Source organism: Charadrius vociferus, unplaced genomic scaffold (genome assembly GCF_000708025.1).
Source record: "Charadrius vociferus isolate BGI_N301 unplaced genomic scaffold, ASM70802v2 scaffold291, whole genome shotgun sequence".
Classification (NCBI taxonomy): Eukaryota; Metazoa; Chordata; class Aves; order Charadriiformes; family Charadriidae; genus Charadrius; species Charadrius vociferus.
Window position 1 is genome coordinate 1217790 of NW_009646958.1, and position 25509 is coordinate 1243298.

Sequence of the window (25509 nt, forward strand, 5' to 3'; positions counted from 1 at the left end):
CCCCCAAGCAGCCTGTGCTCTCCCCGGGTGGGTGAGAAGCTGCTCGCTTCTCTCTTTTCCACAGGGAAAGAACCACCTCCAGCAGCAGAGGGAGGTGGGGGGGGTGCACACAGGGTGCTCCGTCCCCTGGGCACCCCCCCTCTCCTGCTCACCCCTGGCCCGGCTTTCCCAAGGGCAGGAGCTCCCCGTCGGGGCGTTCGCACACGGGGGCGCAGAGATGGACGCGGGCCGCTGGCAGCCTCTACCAGAGCTCGTCCTTCTGTAGAGAAATCCCCACTGCTTTATTCCAGCCTCAGTTGCTTTTATTTTTGGAGAAGGAGGTCTTAAAGCTCCCAGCCATGACAGGGACACGTTTGTAAGGGCTTCTCTAGGTGACTGTGTTGCTTTAGCTCTTCCTGAATGCAGCAGCAGGCCCCTCGGGGTCTCGCTGACAAACGAGTATCATGATTCATGCCGGGTTTCTGATCTCTCGTGTCTGTTTTGTTCAGTTTCTTTTTCTCTGGGTTCAGCATCAGAGGATGTTATTGTTCCTTTTCTCTGTGTGAGCTGTGGTGGGTGGGATGGGGGTGACATGTTCCTCTGCATCATTAAAATCACAGAATAACCGAGATTGGAAAGGGACCTCAGGAAGTCTCTAGTCCAACCCCCTGCTCAAAGCGGGGTCAGCTGTGAGATCAGACCAGGTTACTCAGCATTCCTGAGCATCACTGCTGTTGCCCTTCGTCCTTGCATTGAAAATTGCCCTTAAATTACTGGATGCTGCTACTCCATCCCTCTCTGCTCTCCTCTGCAGTTTAGGAACTTCATTGCTGGCGCTTCTTTGTGATGCTTTGTCTCTCCTGATCCTCTGTGAGTGCAGTTTTGGTGGAGAAATGGCTGTTTGGGCAGAGCAGGGGCCTTGGCAAAAGACAGTGGCAGGTCACGGGTGTGTCTGATTCAGACCTCTCTTGAAGAGAAGACAAAGATCTTTGTACTTTGGTGTACTTGGGTAGGGAGGATGACAGTGAAGGTAGGGCCTTCGTACGCTCATGGAAAATGCATTTGTGTGGTGAGCTGGGGTTTCTCCGTGGCATGAGGCTGAGGCAGAGGGAAGCAGCGGTCTGGCTTGGAAGACAAATGTGGTTTTTATGTCCCAGGTGGGACTGTGGCACTGTTGGTAGTGGGGCCGCTGACCCTCTGTCTCGCTCCTTATGGTGTCCTTTGTTTGACTTTTGCCTCTAAGTGTATGGACCAGACCTCTGTTTTCTCAATTCTTAGTACCTGATGCTTCGGAGAATTTCAGGATTTTGGGAGGGAAATGAAAGGAAGGGTCAGTACTGAGAATTCTGTTTTTAAGAAGAATTTTGTAGGAAGGAAAGGAAGAGAAGCTTCAGGGTTTGCAGAGTCCCATTGTTCAGGTGAAGGTATCTCTCTCAGATTTATCTGGCCTGTTAATATGTAGTGTGTGGTGGCAGAACAGATTTGGACTGTAAAGTGCGAACCAAGGATTTTGTTTGTGCCTCCGCGCTCAGCTGGAAATGTGTCCTATGGGGATGCTTTTATACGGTCTTATTCCTATGACGGGAGAAACTGCAGTGATATGAAACTTGCTCTTTTCCTCTTCCTTCCTAGTTTCCTGTCCTGCCCAGCTCGCCGAGTAGTTAATGCAGAAGATAAAGAGGGTTCGTCTGGAAAACGAGACTGCAGGAAGTTGGAGAAGGTATGTGTCCCAGTTACTCCAGGGCTTTTATTGACCTTAAGGTTGTGTAGGACAGAACAACAATCACCTCTTGGAGTGAATGAGGTTTCTGAAAAATCCCAAGTATATAATTCTGCCCGGGGAGCTCTGTGTCAGGATCTGTGGGTCAGGAAGTGACTCAGGAAGATAACTTGTTTTACTGACTTCCAATTCCAAGCTTTACAATTTTTTTCCTGTGCTGATGTCCCACCTGTGCTTGCTTGTTGTCTTCATACTAACGCTTCCTCCCTGAGGGAGGGCTTGGTGGATGTGTGCCTGATCCATCTAACCTGGCCAGGGCCAGGCAGGGCAGAAAAAGCAGGAAAAAGACCTGCAAAGGACAGATGGTTTTGGGAGTGGGGTTAGCAGTGCTTCCGCAACAACACTGTATAATCTAAATCAATGTCTCAGCATGAGGACTGTAAAAGTGTTTTTCCAGTAAGGTGTGAATCTCAGATGCGCTATATTGATGCCAAAGTTTCAAGAACATCTAAGAATAAGGTGGTTAAAATTGATGTCTTGATCCAACTCACCTTTGAATAATTTAATCCCAAAATTCGCCCTGCAACTTCAGTCAGATAATTTACTCCTTATACTTGTTTACTTGTGTATATGGTGTTGCCAAATACTTGCTACCTTTTGTCCAAGAGATGACTGTAGCAGTGGATGAAGCAATTGGATTTTCTTTTTACTCTGTATTGTGTCAGGACCTAAGTTTTGTGAGAGTCCACCACATGCCAGCTGTGATAGTGATATTTCCCAACACTTCCATGTAACTTTGTGTGATGGCTACTTTGCTTATCGCGCTACTCCACTCTGTTCAAGTGTCAAAATCACCAGGACGAGAGCATTACTGAGCTAAAAGTTTTGCCTTTCGCTTCCCTAGTGAATCATAAAATCATGGCAATATAGTTTGGAAGGGGCTCCAGCCTCCAGTTCAGTTGGGGATGGTTACCAGTATTACATTTTTGGGCTGTTTTGAGCCCTTAAAGGTGCAACTTTCCCTCATGAGGAGCCAAGCTGGCTGAGTAAGAGGGTTTCACCAGCTGAGGGAGAGTAACTTAAGGGTCAAGCATCTGGAGCCAAAGGCAGATTATTTTAATTGGCAGAATTGACCTGCAGTGGGATTGGATTGAGAGAATTGTACCCCGTTGATGAGTTTTTGTGGTCTTCCTGTTGTGTGTTTCTGATAGGCAACACTTCTGCCTTCAGATGGGATTTTAGTTGCTGCAATGGAGACCCTGGATATAGGCAGTAGAGGTCATAGACACACTTGCAGTCTTAGAACATCCCGTCACGTTCTCTTTTGTGGTTTCACTTGGGCTTCCTGCCTGGCTTTGATTGGAAAATACTCTTCCTTATTCATTTTCAAGCTGTGTATTTACTGCTGGGCAGTAGGTATCAGGAGTACCTACAGATTTATTTCAGGAGCTTGTGCTTGTGTTATTATTCACACGTTTTGTACAATGTAGGGACTTTGCAGTTTGAAGAGATGGTTATATTTACAGCCCTTGTACTGTGTGCCTGTAGTTTAAGGAAGTCTAGATGTACTTTGGTTTAGGTTTGCTCATCTTCTGCCGTAATTGCATAAGATGTCAAACTAGTTGAGAACTTCCTTTTAGAGAGTTTGTTAGAAGGTGCAAGCTGGTGGGGAATCCTCAAAGAATGTTTAGGGTTCTCCTGAAAAATACTCATGGTAGAAAATGGGCAGAGATGGGCGTTTTCTTGTGGTGATATAAATAACCATCCTTGTCCCTTCCCCTGATTCTCTCTGCTGGGAAAGAACTCATTGTCCCCCTTACTGAAGCTGAAGTCTTCAAGATTTGTTTTATGTGTAATTCCTGCTTAATCCTTCATCTCTGAAGCTGCTCTCCTGTCAGAATGCAGGTCACCATCCCAAATGACAGGCGGCATTCAAGAAACATCTCATTTGAAAATGTAAATCTTGGGGCTGCTGAGGACAAGGCCTTTTTTGGCGTAGTCCTTAGTCACTGGTTTGCCTCTTGATGCTGTGTCCAAAGTAGTGATTCTGTCTCCATGGTGCAAACTTCTCCGGCCTAATTTTTCAGCACACTGAAGTTCTGAAATTCTTTATAACATTCTTCTGGATACCCCTGAAACAACTAAAATGTCCTCATGGAGGGAAATTCAGCTTCTTGAATGGGGTGACAGGAAATGGGGCAAGTCTCTTAGTCCACCTCTCCTCAAATTAACATTTGCTGTAGTTGCATGTGGAGGCGTTTTTTGTAGACTCTCATTCAATAACTACTAGTTTGGAAACGTATGAGGAATGCGTGCCGCGTTTTGCAGGATACGACCAGGGTCTGTTACTGCTGTCTTCTTTCTGTTAGCAAAGACAATTGCACTGTTTCCTTCCTGTTTTGCCATCCTCCTACTTCACTCCTGGCTGCCATAGCTCTTCAGGTAAGTAAGGTGCTGAGCTTGGGCTTAAAACCCTCTCTCCAAGTGATGAGCCAGCTTTCCTGTAGGGCAGGAAGGGGACTTAATTCACTTTTGTGGTCTTCCAAGGAAGAAGTTTGTGTGCCTTTGCAATAGATCATAGCTTTGATGACTTATCCATCCAAATTCCTGGAGTGGTTTTCCTTTGAGTCAAGCTGACTGTTTTCTGCACCAGAATCTGCTGCTTGCGCTTCCTTTAACAGCTTATTTCTAGAACTAGACCTGGGAGAGTGACTGTTCTGAGGTTATTATATTTGTTTACAGGACTTGATATGGGATGAGACATGGACTTTTCCTTTCAATATGTCGATGTATGTTTAAAATGTGACCTTTGAGAGCAGAGAATCCTAGGATCTGTAGTACAAGGAATGCCTGTTCTCTTAAGCTTGTTGCATGCTTAGAACTTTCTCTAAGCAACAACATATGCCTGCTTGATTTTAAGGCTTAATTCTCTCCCTCAACTCCACCCTCAGTTTTTTGTCCAGTTCTGAAGGGGAAGAGAGGATGACTGCAGTGGACGCGCTATCAGACAGCTCTGAAGTGGTCGAGATGGAGGATGTGCCTTCCCAATTCCAGGTGCAAAAGCATTCTTGGGATGGGCTGCGTGACATTATTCACAGCAGCAGGAAGTATTCGGGCATGATAGTGAACAAAGCTCCCCATGATTTCCAGTTTGTCCGGAAAACAGAAGAGTCCAGCCCGCACTCTCATCGTCTTTATTACCTGGGTAAGCCAGCATGCCAGACGCCGGGGGTGAATATGTTACGGGAGAGCTTCCAATCTAAACAGGCAAGGAAAAGGATCGAGGTATCTCCGTTTATGAGCTGGGGGAACTAAGATTAAGTAATGTTGCTTGAGGTTTGCACGCTCAATCTATAGCAAAGCCTGGAACTGAGCGGAGACCTCTCCAGTCCCAGAGAAGCGCTTTAAGCACAGGCTTGCAGCGACAAGGGGAAGCGTTGGCTAGCCAGACCTGCCTGGTGGCAGAGGTGTGTGTCCTTTGGCAACCCAGGTCACTCCAGGTGATGGGGCAAGAGAAGGGATGTTCTTTAAACTCAGCACTGTCTTGTGCCTCTGTAGCTTCGGAGAAATGGGATTTACTTGATTGATCAACCAGACTGACTTTCCGAGGAATTCGCTGTCAGTAATTACTAACTATGTGTTGCAAGTTTTAGCTATTAATGGTGAGGTGGTGGTGTCTCCCTGCTTTATGAAGTACCATGTGGATAGAATGCTTTCAAGAGTAGGGGGGAAAAAAAAAGATTAGGTGGGAATGAACTATTAATGGCATTCGCAGGGAAATATCCTCTTACTTACAGTAGGATCGAGAGACAGCAGAATGCTGTGCTGTACAGGTCCCTCATTATAGTTGGAGCCACAATGTAATTAGTGACAGAGTGGTTGGATTTTAGTAACTGGATAATTTTGTGGTTGGTAACATGGAAGCTTTATAGACTATAAAGAGTTTGTTATGCTTTGGGGCATGAGCTGATCGTTAGTGGGCCAGTAAAGAAATTGCCTGATGTGCAACTCTGTACAGCAACTGCTTTCCTGAAGTGACCCTGCTTTTTTTTTCTTTTTGGAGCTGTTGAGTGTAGGTCACTGTAGGACATAGGATGCTGGATTTGAGGGACTGATTTGTTTTGTCATTAAGCAGCTCCTGTGTGCCAGTGACTTGATTTGTTATAGTTCCTCATCCATTCTTATGACACAAGTGCTACTGTAAAAGGCAGTATCCAGAGTTAGCATATTTTTCTTGTGGAGTCTGAATAGTGAGACTTGATTTAAAGCTGAATGTATTTCAAGGCCAAGTTGACTTTGATGCAGTTTTTGATCTAGATGACTAAAGAACTAAGGATGTAAGTGGCTAATTTAAAAATTTTTTAATGTTCTTCTGTTGTATGAAATGACAACCAGACCAGCTACCGGCTGGTTGGTGTTCGGCACGGGTGTGACTGGAGCCAGAACCAGGAATGGAGACACACGAGTGTCTTTTTAGTGTTTCTTCCATAAGGAAATGTACAGGGCATAGAGCAGATTGATCCATCATGTACGATCAGTATCCACCAGGTAATACCGGGATACCTCTTCTCAGGCATTCCTAATAAAGGCTAAATGCTGATTCTTTCTTTTTCCATAATGAGCATCTTTTGGGTTCAATACCACGTGCTGTTAAATACTCGGAACCCAGTTCAGCAGTTTAACATCAGTGTGCTATTACTGTCCCAACATGAAATAACATTGTCGAGTTTTTATGTGAATACTGTTAGCGACTGCGTGCTGAGGAGTAGGATGAAGAATTCTGAAAAACTTCGCTGTAGACGTTGAATACTTTTCGTCACTCGTGAGAGAAGTATAATGTCTTTTGGGGAGGAAAGCAATATTTTTCTTGTAAATGCTAATTGATTGTAGTCGGCCTGAGGTCATTGCAGAAAGTACTAATATAATAAGAAGAAAGGAATTCCAGGTCACAGTCGCACGAGTATCAAATGTGTGTATATATAGCAATTTGTTCCTATCTGCAGTTTTTTCTGTTTGGACATCTTAAATCATTCCTGGGCTGTCCCCATAGAATTCTATGTTGTATCATGGCAGATGCTGCTTATATTAAACACCACATGCTCAGCACTTTGGTGTTTCTGTATCTCTGAGGATTATATGCTCACAGATTGCTTTGCTTCCTGAGCACTTATTAATATTTCAGTTTTAATTTTAAGTAACTGTACTGCTGGGTTAACTGGCCCAGAAATCTTTGTTCTGCCCAGAACGTGGTCAAAGTAGACAACCAGGGCACATTTCCCTGTGTGAAATTCTGATCTAGGCAGTCTCTACAGCAAATCTAGAGGGCAAGTTCATGGTCTTTGGTTTTGTTGAAAGTGCCAAAATCCTGTGTCAGAATATTTGATTTTTCGTGGTTGTTTTGGAAATTGGATGAAGGCCAGTAGCTTATTTGATAACCATAGTCAAAGGCTTATGTAAAATGACAAGGTCTTTTGACTATGTAGTATACTGTTTCACATTTGAATGGGCTCTCTAGAGCTTCCAGGCTTTTTCTTCCCCTCTTGCAGGTTGGTGCGTTGGCCTGAATGAGGTCCCTGTAGCAAACTTCTGGCTGAGCGATGTGGGGAGTAATGTTGAGTCACCCATTCAGGGAGTGGCTTTTTTAGAGTGGATCTAGGGCGTGGGTTGAACAGTCCACAGAGAGGAAAGTTGGACGTAACTAATTCTGAAGAGGTTGGTTAATGTTAAATCTTGCTTAGGGAAATTTCTAAATAAATTAATACCTAAATTTAAATAATTTAGGTATTTTTTTGTGATCGAACTGAGAGCTGCTTGGGAATGACAGCTGGTGAAAGCCTCTGGACAGACCCAACCCGTCTGTTATCAGACTTTTTTTTTCAATTTGCTCTTGGTCGTCTTTCTCCTGGCTAACTAATCTTAAGTAGGATGATGCTTTTGTCCTCTTAATAGGAATGCCATATGGTAGCCGAGAGAATTCCCTTCTTTACTCAGAGATTCCCAAAAAGGTACGGAAGGAGGCCTTGCTACTCTTGTCATGGAAACAGATGCTGGATCACTTTCAGGTAAGCTGAAGTGTGAAGAGTATGGTTTGACAGTGCTTGGGGAAAACTGGCTGATGCTGTGGGGCTGGTACGGGGGGGTACCACTCTGCTAAACCGTAGAGATAAGTGTGGCAGCGTACAAAACACGGAGAATAGTACTGGTAGGAACGTTGTACCGGGAATTGCTTTGCTTCATAATACAAGACAGGCGCTTTCACATGCAGTGAAGCTGGCAGTGAGTGCAAATCAGCAGTTGATGTGGCGAGCAAAGGGCTGGCCTAGCGAAGAGGGCTCTGTAAAGGAGCATGCAGTCTGCCTCAGATTATAAGCTATCGAGACAGCACACCTTTCTCCTGGGTATCTTGTCTGGGCTCTTGCCATGCTTGTTGATGTGCTTGGTGGATTGCCTGTCTGTCATCTTTCCCGCTTTTAAGGGAGTCGGGAAAGTTGAATTTAAACTGCTGCTTCTGCGCTACGCTCTATTGCGAGTGAACCAGAAAGGAGGTGAATTTACCCTCCCTGATTTCAGTATTTTATGTCCTTTGTTCGCTATCAGCATTGCTGAAGAAGAGAGTGGGGGTTGTTTGTCTGTCTTCCCTACTAAGAAGGTTCCTGGTGGAAAAGAATTTAGCTGTCTTGACCCCATTTGGAATGCTAGTCCCCTTCAGGGTAATTCAAGATGCCCAGAAGAGCATTTGTTTGCAGTGTCTGACATGGAAACTGTTTGTGAAGGCTGTAGATAACGTCATTAAGTTAATTGGTTACATCCGATTTGCATAAGCAGAGCAAGTGCAGCTGTCCTCAGTTCACGTTGAAGTGCCAACTGCAGAAATGATAGATTTGCAATTCTTCCTTTTTATGTAGAGGGAGCTTTGGGGCATGAGGTTGGCTTAGTCCTCCTCGGCCACACCTGTAGCCCAGAGTACAGCAGTTATGGTAAGACTGCTGACGGGTTTTGGCTGGTGTATTGTATTTTGAGCATTCACAGACTAGCTGGTGCCTTGGAGCATTCCTGTTCTGTAAAAATTTCTTTCCTGGCAGATTCTTTCAGATTTTCCTTTCCTTCAATACTAGGCAACCCCTCATCATGGGATGTATTCTAGAGAAGAGGAACTCTTGAGGGAACGCAAGCGACTTGGTGTCTTTGGTATAACATCTTACGATTTCCACAGTGAGAGTGGCCTCTTCCTCTTCCAGGCCAGCAACAGCCTCTTTCATTGTCGAGATGGGGGCAAGAATGGTTTCATGGTAAGTCTGCTAGTGATTTTGTGAATATCACTCAAAATGCCCTTAATGGTTTTGGTTGGAGATGGCTTGTTGTGTCCTGTCAGGGCTATGTTTGCCACCATTTCATGGGCTGTACTGTGTCTGTGGTTAGGCTTTTAAATCTGAAGCTGGAAGCTGATTTGGTACAGAGCTCTCTGTGTCTGTTGCTGTAGGTGTCTCCAATGAAGCCTCTGGAGATCAAGACTCAGTGCGCAGGGCCACGAATGGATCCCAAGATCTGCCCTGCCGACCCTGCCTTCTTTTCCTTCATTAATAACAATGATCTGTGGGTAGCAAATATTGAGACGGGAGAGGAGAAGAGGATGACATACTGCCATAAAGGTAACTGGTGCTTCTTGCCAGATTCAAGAGAAAATTCCTTCTGACAGATTTGGGCTGGAAAGGCTCAGGTCTTCATGGCTTATTTCTTACAAGTACGTTCTTCTTCTGTATCAGCTTTTTCCAAGGAGGTATAAATGCAGTCTCTTCTTTGTTCCTCTCCAGGCTTATCCAATGTTCTTGATGACCCCAAGTCTGCTGGTGTAGCCACTTTTGTCATTCAGGAGGAGTTTGATCGGTTCACAGGCTATTGGTGGTGTCCTACAGCTTCCACAGAAGGTCAGTGTTCTGCTTATCAAATACTGATGCTGTGACTGCTGCCGGCCCCTGCTGTGAATGATGCTCTGAGCAGGGTTTTCCTCTGGCCTGAGGTTGGTCTGTTTCTGGGGAGGCCACCTGAAGCAACAAAACGCTGAGAGGTTAGAGTTGTGCTCTGAGGAGTATTTGCAGCTGGTCACTAGGAGCTGTGGCTGTACAGGAGATGTACACTCTGCACCAGAGTACTGCCGCAGTGCTCCGGGCAAGTCAGAAACAGCTGGAAAACACTGCAGCAAACATGCTTACTATCTGTTCCTAGGTTCAGAGGATTTAAAAACACTGCGGATCTTGTATGAGGAAGTGGATGAGTCAGAGGTGGAGATAATTCATGTTCCTTCACCTGCCTTGGAGGAGAGAAAAACAGACTCCTATCGGTACCCCAGGACAGGTAAGTGAAATACCGCGGGGCTGCTAATGCAACTCTTGACTCCTGCTGGCAGCAGCAGTGGAATTTGTGCTATAAACTTTGCATGATTAATCTGGGTACTTACTGGGATGTAGAAGCTGGTTGTAAATGTTGAGGCCTAATTGAGTCTCTGAGCCCAAAATCTGCTGCAAGAAAGGAATGGGATTTAAAGTTCAGCTTAAATGAAAGGATTGTGGAGAAAATGTAATACATCTGGTGGCATATCGTGGAATACATTTTGAATACCATCTTTCTTCTCCCTCCTGAGAACATGCAGAGCCAACTAGGCAAGGCAAAAACCAAACTTTTCCCATACCCAAAATTACTCTTGTGGTTACAGTGATGTCTGCCGGCATACATAATTTGATACTTGTACATTCACGCAGCCCCATTTTAGTAGGACCAGAGTCAGTTCTTATCTAGAAGCTGTGTTGTGTATAACCATGGTGTGTTCGGGTTGGTCATCTTGGTATTCTCTCACTCTTCTGCAGGTAGCAAAAACCCTAAGATTACGTTAAAACTGGCAGAATTTAAAACGGACAGTAAGGGTAAGGTAAGTGATAACTCAGAAGGAGATATTGCACAGGAGGGTTGACTGCTTCTGAATCTCCCTAGAATTAAGACAAGGTCACTGAGAAATCCTAGATAGTGTTAGCCTTCGTTGTCATCCTCTGATAACACCTGGTTCTATAATGTGTTTATCCAAGAAGTAAAAAAACCTTAAAATGCTGAAGAGCGTTGTTCCGGTGGAGAGGCAGCTGGGAGAGGGGAGGGCAGCGAGAAGTAGGGTTAACCTGGTATGCCACATTGTCAAGACTAGAGCAGGAGGGTTGAAGCCCGATCTAATCCTGGGCTTCGGTCCCTGGCTGTACCCTGTTCTGTGCCTGAATGCCAAAGTCATTTTGCTTTGAAGCTTGTTTTTTCCCTTCTTTTCCTGCCATTTGTCGAAAGGCTTGCTCCTCCTGGCCCGACCCTTGCTGATGCCAATAGTTAAACTTCCTTATTCTCCCATTCCACTGAGCTTCCATGGGAGGAGGTCTGGTGGCAATCTGATTTGATGTTGGACTTTCCTTTTGCTGCAGATTGTGTGTGCTCAGGACAAGGAGCTGGTGCAACCATTTGCTGCATTGTTTCCGACTGTGGAGTACATTGCCCGTGCTGGATGGACCCGGGATGGCAAATAGTACATAAGTTTTTCTTCCAAACTAACACTCCTGAGGGCTTCCCTGGCTGAGCTATTGCAGGCCCTCGACATGCTTCGTGTTGTAGTCATGACCTGGTTTTAAAACCAGAAATGGCACATGAGTATTTGGCTTCTTCAGTGTTGTAACGTCCTAAAAGTAGGAATTAATCAAATGTAGACCAGAGTGACAAGCTGTGGGGTTTTAAGTCACAACCACAAGGTTAAATGACACTGATATATTAAGTGGGCGGTGCTAGGGAATTCTTTTGAGTTGAAGATGTTAAACACAAGTACAGTATGCTTACTGCTGAAAATGGTCCAGTTTGATCGATGCCAAATGTATCATAGGAAAGAGGGCAGTTTCTGTGGCGCTCAGCCCTTCGTGCAAGGGGGAAGATTGCTCTGTGACTGCTGCGCTCCCGTAGCTCGCTATCGCTCCAAATGCGATACGCAGTCTTGTGCTGGCCAGCTTTGCCCGAAGAGTTACAGAATTCGCACCAACCTGATTGGTCTGAAATTTTAAAGCTCTTAATTTTTTCCTCTCAAATCTCGCTTGACTGTTAACTAGTTTCTGTCCAGATCAAGTTAAGGTGACTTAGCTGTCTTTGATGATCACATTCTGTAACTCATCATTAATTTTCTGCTCTGGAAACTAAATTTATACTGCTTTACAGAAGGTAGGCCCATAGGTGATTCTTATGTTCTGCACCAGAGCTTATCTAAATGTGCTGAATACATCAGTTGTGGCCAGCAGGTCGAGGGAGGTCATCCTCCCCCTCTACTCTGCCCTGGTGAGACCGCATCTGGAGTACTGTGTCCAGTTCTGGGCTCCCCAGTTCAAGAAAGACAGGGAACTGCTGGAGAGGGTCCAGCAAAGGGCAACAAAGATGATTAGGGGACTGGAGCACCTTTCTTATGAGGAAAGGCTGAGGGACTTGGGTCTCTTTAGTCTAGAGAAAAGAAGATTGAGGGGGGATCTTATTAATACATACAAATACTTAATGGGAGGATGCCAGGGGGATGGGAGTAGTCTTTTTTCAGTGGCGCCCAGTGATAGGACGAGGGGTAATGGGCATAAACTTGAACATAAGAAGTTCCATCTTAACATGAGAAGGAACTTCTTTACCTTGAGGGTAGTGGAGCACTGGAACAGGCTGCCCAGAGAGGTGGTGGAGTCTCCCACTCTGGAGACATTCAAAACCCGCCTGGACGCTGTCCTGTGCAACGTGCTGTAGGTGACCCTGCTCTGGCAGGGGGGTTGGTCCAGATGATCTCCAAAGGTCCCTTCCAACCCTAACCATTCTGTGAATTCTGTGAGTTCCTGAAATCCACAGTCACTGGGATGCTAGGGAGAACCGGATCTTTTGAAAGTCTGTCTTAACGATGAAACTTCCCTTGATACACTTCCAGGCCTTGGGGTAGCCGCACTATGCAGCGGTGGCTTGCCATCTGTCATGTTGAGAGGCCTGCAGTGCAGCACCACTTCAAATGACTCTCCTCGGAGAGGAACAAGGCTGAGACTGAAGCGACTCCTTCACTTGGCAGTTGTCTTAGGTCTGTGCCTTTCCCTGCTAGTGCAGCGTGCGATGAGGAAGCTACAAGTGGATCGCTTTAAGAGTGATCGCTTTAGCTCGTTAGGAGCTTGCGAGAAAACAAATAGTGCTTCCTGATGGAGGGGCTGTCCAAGGAAGAGTTACACTGTGGAGACAGGGTCCTGTTAACGGTGCTCCTTTGGAATAGACACTCTGGCAAATCTGTCAGACATCTTGTCTGAACGATGCCCCTGTGAAATACCAGAGATGTCTGGCAATACGTGTTTGTTGGCAAAGCTTCCAGGAGATTAGAAAGCAGCAATGATGAGAAAAGCTTTGCATTCGGATGCCTAAATCCTTTCTGCCAGCGGGGGGAAAAAAGGTTGCGTGTTCTGAGTGTTAGAAAGGGACATCTATTCTGTGGTACTGACATTCACCTCCAACTTCTTTCCCCAGTGCCTGGGCTATGTTCCTAGACAGACCTCAGCAGCGGCTGCAGCTAATCCTTTTGCCTCCAGCACTCTTTATTCCAGTCCCAGAAAATGAGGAGCAGCGTGCTGAATTTGCCAAAACTGTGCCAGAAAATGTCCAGCCATTTGTGATCTATGAAGAAACCACTGATGTGTGGATAAATGTAAGAGGCTCGGGGCTGGGAGGAGAACACAGGCTGCCCCTTCCTCCCCTGCAGTTAACCATTTTTGTGTTGGCTGTGTGTCCAGTTCAGTCTGTGCTCCAGCAGGCTGCTTTGCTACTCAGTAGTGCCGGATTTGGTGTTAATTCGGGGGTTTGATAAAGCTATGAGGAGGGCGTTCAGGCAGTCAGCACTGGAAGAGATGAGGATCCTGCCATCTCCTTACAATTGGAGCTGCTCATTTAATTCTTGCTAACATTCTTGGTGAACACAGGCACTTCGGACACTGACACTTTTGGCTGTAACACTGCCATTTTTAGGGGTTATTTTATAACAAGATTAAATGGCTTCTTGAGGCATAAGCAACCATAATCCCTGGTATTTGTTGTACTTATTTAGGTAACTAATGGACATAGGGGACAGGGAGTAAATTTCAGCCTTTGAGATTAAGCATCTTGGTATTGAAGTGACAAAGAGGTCTGGAGTTCATGCTATGGCATTCCGAAGGTGTTGGAATAACAACCACCTTGTGGGACTCGCATAGCTGAAATGTCTGGCTCAGAGGCAAGACCGGTGCTGGTGTCGGTGGTAGCCATGGAAAACCGAGCGCACGTGGTCTACGTGGGCCCAAAGTTTCTTTGTGGTAATAGGAAAGTGTGGAATGGCTTTTTTCCCCACTAGCTGCTCATCTGAGATATTTCTCCCCCCTCCCTTTTCCTTTGAAAGCCCAGCAGTTTAGCACTGACTCCCTTGGCTACGTCTCTGCTGTCTCGATACAAATCACTCATGGGTCTTTTGCCTTGTGTGACAGGTTCATGATATCTTTTATCCTTTCATCCAACCGGAGGGAGAGGAGGAAGAACTCTGCTTTATCCGAGCCAACGAATGCAAAACAGGTTTCTGCCACCTGTACAGAGTCACAGCGCTCCTAAAGCAAGGCAGCTATGACTGGGTGCAGCCATACGTCCACAGTGAGGGTAAGAGCTGCGCTTTGTGGGCGTTTCAGCTTTGGGAGCTCCCTCTCTGATTTACTTGTGTTGTCTTTTGGGGAAGACGGTGACTTACTCTCATGTTCTTTCTTCTAGATGATTTCAAATGTCCTATCAAAGAGGAGGTTGCCCTGACTAGTGGGGAATGGGAGGTGTTGGCGAGGCATGGATCGAAGGTAGTGGTTATTTTTATTTTCTCTTGCAGTGTAACAGCTCTGCATTGTCTGCCCGCAGTCCCGGCCTACGCCCTCTGTTACGCCTGGGACCAGCTAGAACTACTTAAGCTTCATTTTGTTTCTCTTTTTATTGCTGCCTCTGCTTTCCCCAGAAGTGCTGTAGTCCAGTGCACGTTGAACTGGTTGCCTTTTTAATCAGACTTTAGATTGCTCCTTAGGTAAATCCCATGAGTGAGTCAGGCTATAAAAAAGGACACAAGTCTGAGGTTCAAGAGCAACAAAGAACTATTTTGTGGAGAAGCTTGGGACTGCTGCCTTTGCCAAAGCATTTTAACCCCAATGAGTACAGGGGAATTGGAAATATGTCGTAGTGCTTGGAGTGAACTCTTGGTCTCCAGCTGATCGCTCAGCAGAGCCTTTACGAAGGCGGCAATGAGGGACTATAAAGCAATTTTAGAATATGGAGAAACTGTATCTGTTATTGGTTGCAGAATAGTCAGAAATTAATTTTTATTAATCCTGTAGAAACCAAATTCCATTTTTTCTTCGGGAATTAACTCTGAGTCTGATCTTTAATGCTCCCAGGTGATTTCTGTCAAAATAAAGACCTTGTCTGTTCATTTCCAATTAATCTGGATTTTCACTTCTCGCTTTTAAAAAGGCCTGCAGCTCCGTGCGTTTGGTTTCTGCTGCTTTTCCTCAATCTGCAATTAACCTGCTGTCCCTCCCCATGTGGATTCTCACTGTACATGCTGTTGATTTTGGCCACAGCTCTTCCCTGCATGTGTTATGGCTAAAATTGTGTTAGCAGCAATTATTTTGATGCATTTGTTGCTCCACAGGGCTCTGCCCGGTTTTCCTGGACAATTGAGTTGGGTATTTTTTTCTCTTTGCCGTCCACAGAGGTCTTCAAACTGTGGGTTAGCCAGAAATAGCATTTGGGCTTCAGCATTTGGAAACTGTAAGCTGGAAAACAGTTCAGTTACTGTTGCTGGATCAATGCAGCATTTAAAAGCTGTAGTCTCTATTCCTGACTGGCCAGGTGGTTTTTAGAAACGGCTTTATCTGGACATCAAGCCACATTAAAATACGTTTTTAAAGTTTTGTACTGTTACAGCTATTAGACTGATCCTTCCACAGGTGGGAATTAATTCTCACGATTGCTGGAAAAAATACGAGTATACCCTTATAATCCAGCCATTCTATGGGAAGACACCATATTTAAGCACAGAATCTTCCTAGTTTCACCTATGGGGAACAGAGCTGAACTTTTTATGCTCATTAGTAAGCAAATGCTTGGAGTCTCTTAAAGCTGAGTGACCGCTTTTTGTTTACTTCATTGGACTACATGCGGTTCTCCGTAAGTGCTGCGTATGTGTTCTCCAGCCCGTCATATCAACAGGCGTTGTGTACTGTCCCTAATGCCGCCAGCAGTCTGTCATGGTCTATTTGTGTGTTAAGCTGACTCTGCCTGGGGCCAGACTGTTTGAACTGGCAAAGGAGCGGTAGTTGTCATCCTTCTGTCGCTGAGCCCTCTCTTCTCCACATAGATCTGGGTCAACGAGGCTACGAAGCTGGTGTATTTCCAAGGCACCAAGGACACCCCGCTGGAGCACCATCTCTACGTAGTCAGCTATGAGTCTCCTGGAGAAATTGTGCGACTCACCACTCCGGGCTTCTCCCACAGCTGTTCAATGAGCCAGGTTTGTTGTTTCTTAGATACAAGATGCCCTCGTTTCCTGACTGACAGGGATCCTAACTAGGAATGGTAACGAATCATGACGAGTAATGAGTCCTGAGGGCTTCTTCGTCTTGGTTGCTTGAGACCTGAGAGCTTTTGTCTGAGAACTGCATGGAGGAGATTAGAGGTGGGAAATGAAAGACCTTGTTCCCCTAACTCTTCTCTCTCCCAATCTGTAGAACTTTGACATGTTCATCAGCCACTACAGCAGCGTGAGCACTCCGCCTTGTGTGCACGTCTACAAGCTCAGCGGCTCCGATGATGACCCGCTCCACAAGCAGCCCAAGTTTTGGGCTAGCATGATGGAGGCAGCCAGTAAGTCCAGTAGAACGTGTCAGTGCTGTGATGCTCTTCCTACTAGCGGTAGCCAAAGGTGATGGAGAAGGAAGTGGCACAAGTAACTTCACTCTGAGGGAAAATGAATTGTGTTATCCTAGGAGGGAGACAGCTTTAGTGGATAGCTCATCCAGGAAATGGTATATGGGCTTTTAAGGTGTTACTATTTCATGCTTTGAGCGAAAGCAGTGCTCCAGGGTGCAGGGCTTAGATGGCTGTGGTTTTATGTGTTTCTTTATTCATGATTTGTCTGAAGAGGGAGGGGGCAAGTATCTGAGATGCAGTGGCTACTTCATTCTAAGGCTGTAGGCTTTAAAGATTTAGGTGGAGCTCACAACAGCACCTGAGCCTCTCCTGCAAATGTCTTTTCCATTTTACTCATCCCTGTTCTTAATCTTCCACATCTTGCTGTTGTGGCGTAGCATGCCTTTTCTGAGGACAGGCAGCCGATGATGTGTTCGTGTGTGATCCCTTCACTCTTTATATGGCATATTGCCTTGTGCAGGCAGATAGAGCCTGTTTGTTTCCCAGCGAGAGGGTTCTCTGAGAGGCATTGCTAAGGCTTGGTACGGTTCGGTTTTGAAGGAGTCCTGACCGGGCTCAAGTTTGAAGAGAATGAGCTTGTTCAGGCGGGGTAGGAGGCAGAGCCTGCTGCCAGTTACTGCATTGCTAATGTCTGAACTTCCTTCGGCAGGTTGTCCCCCAGATTACATCCCACCTGAGATCTTTCACTTCCGCACTCAGTCAGATGTTGAGCTCTATGGGATGGTCTACAAACCTCATGATGTCCAGCCTGGGAAGAAGCATCCCACAGTGCTCTTTGTATACGGAGGCCCTCAGGTAATGATCCAGATTTAACCACCAGTGCCCGGCATGGGATTGCTGCCCAGGGCAGAGCTCTGTGTAGCGTGGTCATACGTCAAGACTTACACTTTGGTTAGCAGTGAGCACCGGACCTCTGTTCTGACCTCTGCTTCAAACCTCAGATGATTTTTCCAGCATTTAGTCTGATTTGCACGGCTCTGACAGCTCAGTCAGTGGCGGCTGTCCAGCTCAGGATCCCACACAGTGGGACAGACAGGGGAAGGTACTGGAAGGCAGCTGCGTGGCTCTGAAACTTTTCTTCCCTCCTCCTGCAGGTGCAGCTAGTGAATAACTCCTTCAAAGGAATCAAGTACTTACGACTAAACACGCTAGCGTCCCTAGGCTATGCTGTGGTAGTAATTGATGGAAGGGGTTCGTGCCAGCGAGGACTCAAATTTGAAGGGGCCCTGAAAAACCAAATGGTAATGTACTGCGTCTGTTGATGAACCTCTGCTCATTTGCTCTTTCTAAGGCTGTCTGGCTGCATGTTTCTTCTGTGAGTGTTGCTCTGGTCTTCTCTGTCTCAGGTTTCTAGATTTAGAAAGCCACTAATTTGAGCTTCCTTGTTGCCTTTTAGGGTCAGGTGGAGATAGAGGACCAGGTGGAAGGTTTACATTATGTAGCAGAAAAATACGGGTTCATCGACTTGAGTCGGGTAGCCATACATGGCTGGTCGTATGGGGGTTTTCTCTCCCTCATGGGTCTTATCTGTAAACCCAATGTCTTCAAGGTAAGTCTGGACGTGGGGCTGTCATCTTGGGACACAACTCTCTCAGCTTCTGTAACGCTTGGCATCTGGAGTTGGCTTTTTTGCTTGATGTTTCTGATGGACAGGTGAAAATGTCCCTCAGGCCTGCCTGTAGCTCCTGGCTACAGTCCTGCGTTGTGCTTACAGATCTTACCTGGCTGAGGCTTGATGAGGATGGGGTCTCCGGGGTGGTGTCATTCCCCAGTCACTGCCAATGGAGGACTTAGCCTAGCATCCAATGAGATAATTGATGCGCGATTCCCAATCCCCTTCCCAAATTCCCAGCATAGTTTCTGAATCATTCCACGAGTCCTCCTTGAAAAGGGGAAGCCTTTAGTGCAGGAATTCGCTCCGTTGTAACTAGAAGAGAAGGAGGAGGAATCTGGGCTTTATGTGGGTTTGCTGTAGAAGAATCCTGGTCTGAGTGACGGAACAGTTCAGAGCCTGTTTTTTCCTGCCTCTTCAGGAAGACGGGGAACACTTGAACTCTTTAGCACGTGATAATTGAGGCTGTCTCCTGCCACCTATTTGTTTGACAGATTGCTATAGCAGGTGCTCCTGTCACAGTTTGGATGGCATATGACACCGGGTATACTGAGCGGTACATGGATATCCCCGAAAACAACCAGCAAGGTTATGAGGCTGGCTCTGTGGCATTACACGTAGAAAAGCTTCCCAATGAGTGAGTACCGTGGGGTTGAGGGATCTGCTAAAAACCCACTCCCGGGTCCTGCGCGGTGCCACCAGTTGCACCTCTGATGAATCCCAAAAGAATGGATGGATTCTGATCCCATTTAATTTTAACTGTCGTGGCTGGTTGCTGCCTTCTGCAGCAAGCTGGGGCATCGTACCCCCAGCCCCTTTGCCAGCGAGGGGCTGAGGACCACGTCCATGGCCTTATGCTATCCTGGCTGCTTGTCCACTGCTCAGTTTTTGGCTTGCCAACTGGCAGCTCTATGCTCACACCCACTGCAGAGGGTTTTTTAGTGTGGTTTCTTATCCTATCTCTCATCCCGCTTCCAGGCCAAATCGTTTGCTGATCCTCCATGGCTTTTTGGATGAAAATGTGCACTTTTTTCACACCAACTTCCTGGTATCACAGCTAATCCGGGCTGGAAAACCTTACCAGCTGCAGGTAGGAGGAACAAGAGTGAAGTGGGAAGGTTACTTAAATCTGGAAAGAGACAAAGTTTTCCGCGGTGTGTTCTGGGGGAGGGAGAAGGTGGAGGGAGATGCTCCCACATCTTGTTGCAATGTGGATGACAGTAGGTGCCTAGTTTGGCTCCGGGAGGTGGCCGGGAGGTGGCACTGTGACTGTTTCATTGCTGGCAGATGTGGCCTGTGTCTAAAAGCATTTGCAAGCAGGGCTCCTGCCCTCAGGCCTGGAACTTTCCTTCTCCGCTGAACTGTTGCTGTCTCCCTTGGCTGGTGGCAGCAGAGGTGACTGACTCGCCCAGCAGAGCTGCAGCACATGCCAGCGCGGTGAGGGGACAAGGGACTGGTGCTCTGGACCTTCCCTGGCACCTCTTTGTCCTGATGGAGACTGGGTTGAGGGAGAAGGGCTGATGTGAGGGAGGGTTGTCCGTGCCGAGTGAGCTGCTCCTGGCTAACTGTCCTGTTTCTCTGCTCCTGCACAGATCTACCCCAACGAGAGACACAGTATTCGGTGCCCTGAGTCAGGAGAGCACTATGAAATCACGCTGCTGCACTTTCTACAAGAATACCTCTGAGAGCACAAGCCTCTGCAAACTGGTCACTGACAGCTCACTTCCCCCCTCCCGTGCCCTGCCACTACGCCTCCCTCGACAGCCATCGAACCCAGAGCACAAATGGCTGAGTGCCCAAGTCCGGGCTGGGTGTCCCCCCCGAGCGAGGGGGAGGGTGGAGGGCACCTTCCCTTTGGACAGTGCCACCTTCTTTCACTTTCCAAGCTGGAGGTCTGCCCCCTGCTCGGCTGCTCGTCCTCTTCCTCTCCTCCGGCCTGGCTGTTAATGGTTTTTTTTTTTTTTTTTTTTTTTTTTGCTGCTACTCCCTCTATCCTGGGAATCAATGGACAGTGGTCTGTCTCCTGAGGCTGAGGTTTGTGTCCGTCTTTCTCTCCCCCCATCCTTTTCCCCTTCCACTGCACCTCTGCGGTTCCCGCGTTCTTACCTGCAAGAACTCAGTGCCTGTGTTGGAAATGGAAGAGCCGAATCGGCAAGCTGCCTTAAGCCAGGAGCGGGAGGGACGAGAGAACTATCTATTGTTAAGCCCCTGGGGAGCTGCTGCGCTGCTGCTGCTGCTGTGTCCTGGCCCTGCTGCGACAACGTGGAGCCCTGGGATGTGAAGAGAGCTCTACAGAAGCATGCAACACTAGTCTTTTCTATTTTTCAGTTTAATTTTGCAGAGCAGATGGAGGAAGTGGCTGGGGTCGGTAACAGCGGCCTCCGATACCTTCCTCTAATGGCCGCTCGCAAGCAGAGTTGTGCCAACAGGTAACGTGGCAGCTGAAGCAGCTGGCTACAACCAGAGATCCTCTCTCCAGGGATCACAGCAGCATTTGGGTTTTTGCAACGCACGATGGATGATATTTATGCAAACCCTCCCTCCCTCCGTTCTCTGTGCTGCCTCCTCATCCCACCTTCTCCTTCCCCGACACCCTGAGCTTTCAGATGTGCACTGAAATTGGCTGTGCTTCAGTTCTCTGCGGGTCAGTGACTGTTCCCCTTGCCCGTCTACTCAGCAAATGCTCTCTTCTGGTTTTTATTTACCTGGTCAACAGGAACTGCAGTTCTGGGGAGGGGGGATTGAGCAATCGCACCTCAGGGGAGCACATACCCCCTCAAGCCAAGGGTTCTGCCAGGGGCAAAAAGGAGAAAAAAAAAAACAAAAAACCAACAAAAACACAAAAACAAACCCCACCCAAATGAACCACGTTGACTTGCCCTGGAGTATTTTAAGTGCGTATTATGAAAAGAAAATATTTTTATGGATTCTTATTCTTTTATAATTATGAGTGTAAGATGTAGCGACTCATTAAAATATTGGAAAGAGACGTGCTGGCTGGCATTTGTGCCCGGTTTTGGAGTGCAGGAGAGGGCTCGGGAGGAAATGGCAGCTGGCTCACGATAGCCAAAGCCGCGTCTGTGGTAAAAGCAAAGCGCTCTGTTCGGTTTCTGTGCCGAGCGGCGGAGAGAATATTAAATCCCTGATGTTCCTCGGGGGGGAAGCATGATCCAAGCAATTGAAGATGCGGGGTGGAGAGTCGGGAATCCTGGACCGTGTTCTTGGCGCTGCATGACCTTGAGCGAGTCGGGCATCGTCTCGCGTTGCGAATACCGGGCTCGGCGCTGGAGGTGGGTACCTCACCCGGCACCCTGGCTCCCGCCGATGACTCGGGGGGATGCAGCTGCTCTGATCCCACGCTGGGACACACGGAGCTGCTCTCCGCAGGTGCTGGGCTTGCCTATGCTCGCCCTCTTGAGCTTAACGCTCACAAAACCTGGCCTTGCTGTTTTCCTTTCTATACAGGAGTCAGACACTAATTAAACCGCTGTTAAATGCCCTGAGGATGCAAGCTGGAGGCTTCTGTTTTAAATGCAAAGCATCTTACAGCCGCAGCATTTTGTTTTCTGAATATGGCCAGGAGCGTATTTGTTGCCCCCTTCTTGTCCCTGTGCCCAAATTACTGTCCCGACTCTTGCGGTTGTGTTTTAGCTTCTACTACGCGCCCCATTGAGTAACTTCTGGTGCAGTTTTTGAGGTCGGAGGGGCGGAAGGGGATGTAATGGAGGAAGTTGCACATCTCTGAAGTTTCCTTGAGAGAAGGCTGCAGACAGAAAAGTTGCTCGCCTTTCTCCCTGCCATCTTTGGAGCCGGGTGGGTGCCGGTGTGTGGTAAGAAGCTTTGTTTTGCAGTTTGTTTCTTTTCAGTCTTAATTTAAACTGCTTTTTCCTGGCCCAAAAGAGCAAGTGTTTCTTAAAATGTCTGCAATGCACTCTTAAAACGCTCTTGTCTAGAAGAGTTTACAAATCTGTCAGCTCCTTTGATCCCCCAAGCTTGCTTCTGAAGCTGTAGCATTATTCGACGCCTAAAAAAGGGGTTGATTTTCTTCTTTTGACGACTGAGAATCCTGAGAGGCATTAACTGGGAAATCACCTACCGAAATCCTGAGCTTTTCCATATGGAACAGGCTCTGCCGAGGATTGAAATACAAATGATGTGGGAGGCCCCCACCCAGCTGTCCTGCGGGAAAGGCAACGGGAGCACGGCGCAGGGTGCAGCTGGGTTCGGGGTAACTCTTTGGGATAGAGGATTTGCAGCTGTAGCGTGAGGTTGAGTTAATTTCCTGAGCGGGAACGGCCGGAGGAAGCGGCGGGTGCTGTAACGGGTGCTGGGGAAACTGGGCAAAAATGGCTCTTCCTCAAGAAGTGGGACTAAGCGTGGGAGTGGCTTGGGAGGCATCTCTCCCATGAAAACCCAACATGTGGGGCTTTATTTTTAGGCGGAGGATGTGGAGGGAGAACAGATGTTCTTGGTGACTTATTTTTAAAATAAAAACACTGCTGGAGCTACAAAATTAGCTCAAGAAAAGCCACCGGTTGCCCTGAAAGATGCTCGAATGGAAAACTTCCTGACATCTCCATTCCCAAAGCGGGTGGAATAAAGGTGCGACGATGGCTTTCGCTCTTGGAAAGCCACGTCAGTGGAAAAAAAAACCTGTGTTTGGTGATGAGGGGTGTCTCAGGCATTTGATCTCTGTCCTCCGCCAAGGCCCTGCCGTGCGCCGCGTGGCTTTGCAGAGTGGCACCCCCGGAATAACTGAAGTCGCTCAGAAATACCAGGGTCCATCAAAGGAGGCGTGGGGCGAGCGGCGGCCATGTGAGGAAGACAAATGGCTGCGGTGGAGGGGGGCTGGTGGTGACGGGGGCTGGGGGTGGGGGAGAGGGCTGTGTGTGGATGCTGGCAAAAAAGAAAGGGTGTAAATTGATCTTGGAAAATCCTCACGGAGGGATTTTGGTGAAGCACGTCTGCACGGGCATCCGGCCTTCATGCTGGGACAGATGCGAGGCTTCAGTTATCGGCGTGGAGCGGCGGCTCCTCTGCCTCCCCATCTCTGTAGGGGAAAAAAAAACCCAACCAACTCTTATCTCTGGTTCAAGCTCTGCCCTCCTGCTCGGAGGCTGGTGCAGATTTCCGCTGGCTTTCAACCGAAAACAGCTTCGTCCTGGCCCCGCAGCTGCGGCGCTTGCTCCACTGCGCTCTTCTGATCTGCCTCGTGTCCTGAAGCCGCTCCGGGTTGGAGCCGGGAGGCTGAGTTGCCTGCAGCCAACAGGCAAACCTTACTCTGGAGGGATCCAGATATGATGCTGCCTTCCCTGCTCGTCCTTTTCCTGGGGCTCGATCCTGCCGCGTCCCCGAGCAGCTCTGCTCCCTGTCGGTGGTGCGGGGAGAGCCGCTGGGAAGGGGGAAGAGAGGGACAGTCCAGTGGCAGGGAAAACCAGCCGGGTTTTTGGAAATAAAAGGGTGGGGAGAGGCCGTAGGGAGTGTAGTGGGGCAGGGAGCGGGGAGAGCCAGCACTGTCCCTGCCGCTCTCGCTGCCCTTTTGTCTGCGTTTGCCTCCTTCAGCCATCCAGGCTCTGCTCTCTTGTGAAGCTGCTCATTCCTCTCCTAAAAAGGACAGTTAAATACCACCCAAAGGACAGCTAAGACTCCTAAAGCTCCTGTCAAAACAGCAGCACAGCCATGCAAAAACCAATCCAGCTGAAGGATCCAACGTCTCTCTCTTTCCTCTGGCTCGGCTGCTCTGTTTGCATTTCTCCCCCTCACCTCTAATTTGGGCTTGGAAGGACTCATCCTGCTCCCAGCTGGTGGCCATGGGGCTCAGCCCAGGGACCCCCCTGACCCTGCTCTGGCCGTTCCCCCCAGCTGGGTGCCATGGCCGTGCTGCTGGGGCTGCTGCTGGTCCTGCTGGGCTGCACCGCAGCGCTGGATCCTGCCCTGGAGGAGGCTTGGGAAGGGTGGAAGGTTTTCCATGCCAAGGAGTACCCAGTGGTAGGTCCTGCTCCCCCCAGGCCTCTGGGCACGTGCTGGGGCCGCTCCAGGGGGCTCTCACCCAGAGCCCCCCACCTGCACCCACCCCATCCCCTGTCCCTGTGCTCCCGGGGGACGTTTCTGATCCCACCGCCGCTCTGTCCGGTGGCAGGAGGCCGAGGCCGCCCGCAGGGAGGTCTGGGAGAAGAATCTGCAAGCGCATCCACAGCACAACCTGGAGGAGTCGCAGGGGCAGCACGCCTTCCGCCTGGCCATGAACCACTACGGGGACCTGGTACCTGCCGATGCGCCCGGCACCTTCCCCGGGGACCCCTTGATGCACCCCAGGCTTGATCTGGGGATAGGGGACCCCTCAGTGCACCCCAGGCTTGATCTGGGGATCAGGAATCCCCAACCTGCTCGGCGGGGAGCTGTAGCCCCCGGGGCTGGGCTGCTTGCCAGGGGTTGACCGGCTGGGGGGGAGCCGTGGTGCTGCCAGCCAGGCACTCATGGCATCACATGAGTTTTCCCTTGGCCACCTGCAGACGGATGAGGAGTTTAATCAGCTCCTGAATGGCTTCACCCCGGTGCCCCAGGAGGAGCCGGCGCCGCCCTTCCAGGCCTTGGTGGCCATGAAGACCCCGGAGGAGGTGGACTGGCGAGCAAAGGGCTATGTGACACCCGTGAAGAACCAGGTGGGTATGGGTTGGGGGTCCAGCCAGGGCTGTGTGATGGGTGTCGTGAGTCTGGGCAGCAGAAACAAGCAGCAGCATCCTCCCAAGCACCAAAAAACCTCTGGGCAACCCAGAGAATCAGCTCCCGCAGTTTTGGCCACTGCATTTTTGCAGCTGGAGAGCAGCACCGGTGACAGCATCTGGCAGGTTTTGGGGCAATGCTGTGACCCTCCTGCTGTCTCCATGTCACCCCAGGGGCACTGCGGGTCATGCTGGGCGTTCAGTGCCACGGGGGCTTTGGAGGGGCTCGTCTTCAACCGGACAGGGAAGCTGGCAGTGCTGAGCGAGCAGAACCTCATCGACTGCTCCCGAAAGCTGGGCAACAACGGCTGCCACGGTGGCTACATGACCCGCGCCTTCCAGTACGTGCACGACAACGGTGGCTTGAACTCGGAGCAAGTCTACCCCTACATGGCCACAGTAAGAGACGCCGGGTGGCCTTGGGGACACGGCAGAGCAGTGCCTGCAGGTCCCAGCCCTGGCATCGCTGTATC

General features: G+C 48.6%; 2 protein-coding genes across 2 annotated transcripts in view; both read left to right on the forward strand.

Moving 5' to 3' along the window:
* The first annotated feature begins 1637 nt into the window (after positions 1-1637).
* On the forward strand, positions 1638-20432 carry DPP9 (dipeptidyl-peptidase 9). The gene is made up of 20 exons (XM_009895186.1): positions 1638-1699; positions 4651-4904; positions 7649-7761; positions 8815-8988; positions 9180-9348; positions 9511-9624; positions 9923-10051; positions 10561-10622; positions 11152-11252; positions 13241-13418; positions 14227-14392; positions 14501-14580; positions 16131-16283; positions 16501-16636; positions 17352-17497; positions 17797-17943; positions 18099-18251; positions 18809-18951; positions 19293-19404; positions 19907-20432. The coding sequence occupies exons 1-20, from the start codon at positions 1644-1646 to the stop codon at positions 19997-19999; spliced, it is 2679 nt and encodes an 892-aa protein (XP_009893488.1). The 5' UTR covers positions 1638-1643; the 3' UTR covers positions 20000-20432.
* A 3753-nt stretch (positions 20433-24185) lies between these two features.
* Positions 24186-25509, forward strand: part of LOC104295425 (cathepsin L1-like) — a 2770-nt gene continuing 1446 nt past the window's right edge. Inside the window, exons 1-5 of the mRNA XM_009895185.1 lie at positions 24186-24302; positions 24454-24576; positions 24827-24976; positions 25211-25435; positions 25471-25509. The exon at positions 25471-25509 is cut by the window's right edge and continues 166 nt beyond it. Of these exons, the coding sequence (XP_009893487.1) occupies positions 24186-24302; positions 24454-24576; positions 24827-24976; positions 25211-25435; positions 25471-25509 (654 nt within the window). The remainder of the gene's footprint in view (positions 24303-24453; positions 24577-24826; positions 24977-25210; positions 25436-25470) is intronic.

Coding starts and splice junctions, on each gene's coding strand:
- DPP9 (XM_009895186.1), top strand. CDS start 1,644: ATGCAGAAGATAAAGAGGGTTCGTCTGGAAAACGAGACTGCAGGAAGT. Junction 1,700..4,650: donor ACTGCAGGAAGTTGGAGAAG/GTATGTGTCCCA, acceptor CTCCACCCTCAG/TTTTTTGTCCAGTTCTGAAG. Junction 18,252..18,808: donor GTAAACCCAATGTCTTCAAG/GTAAGTCTGGAC, acceptor TTTGTTTGACAG/ATTGCTATAGCAGGTGCTCC.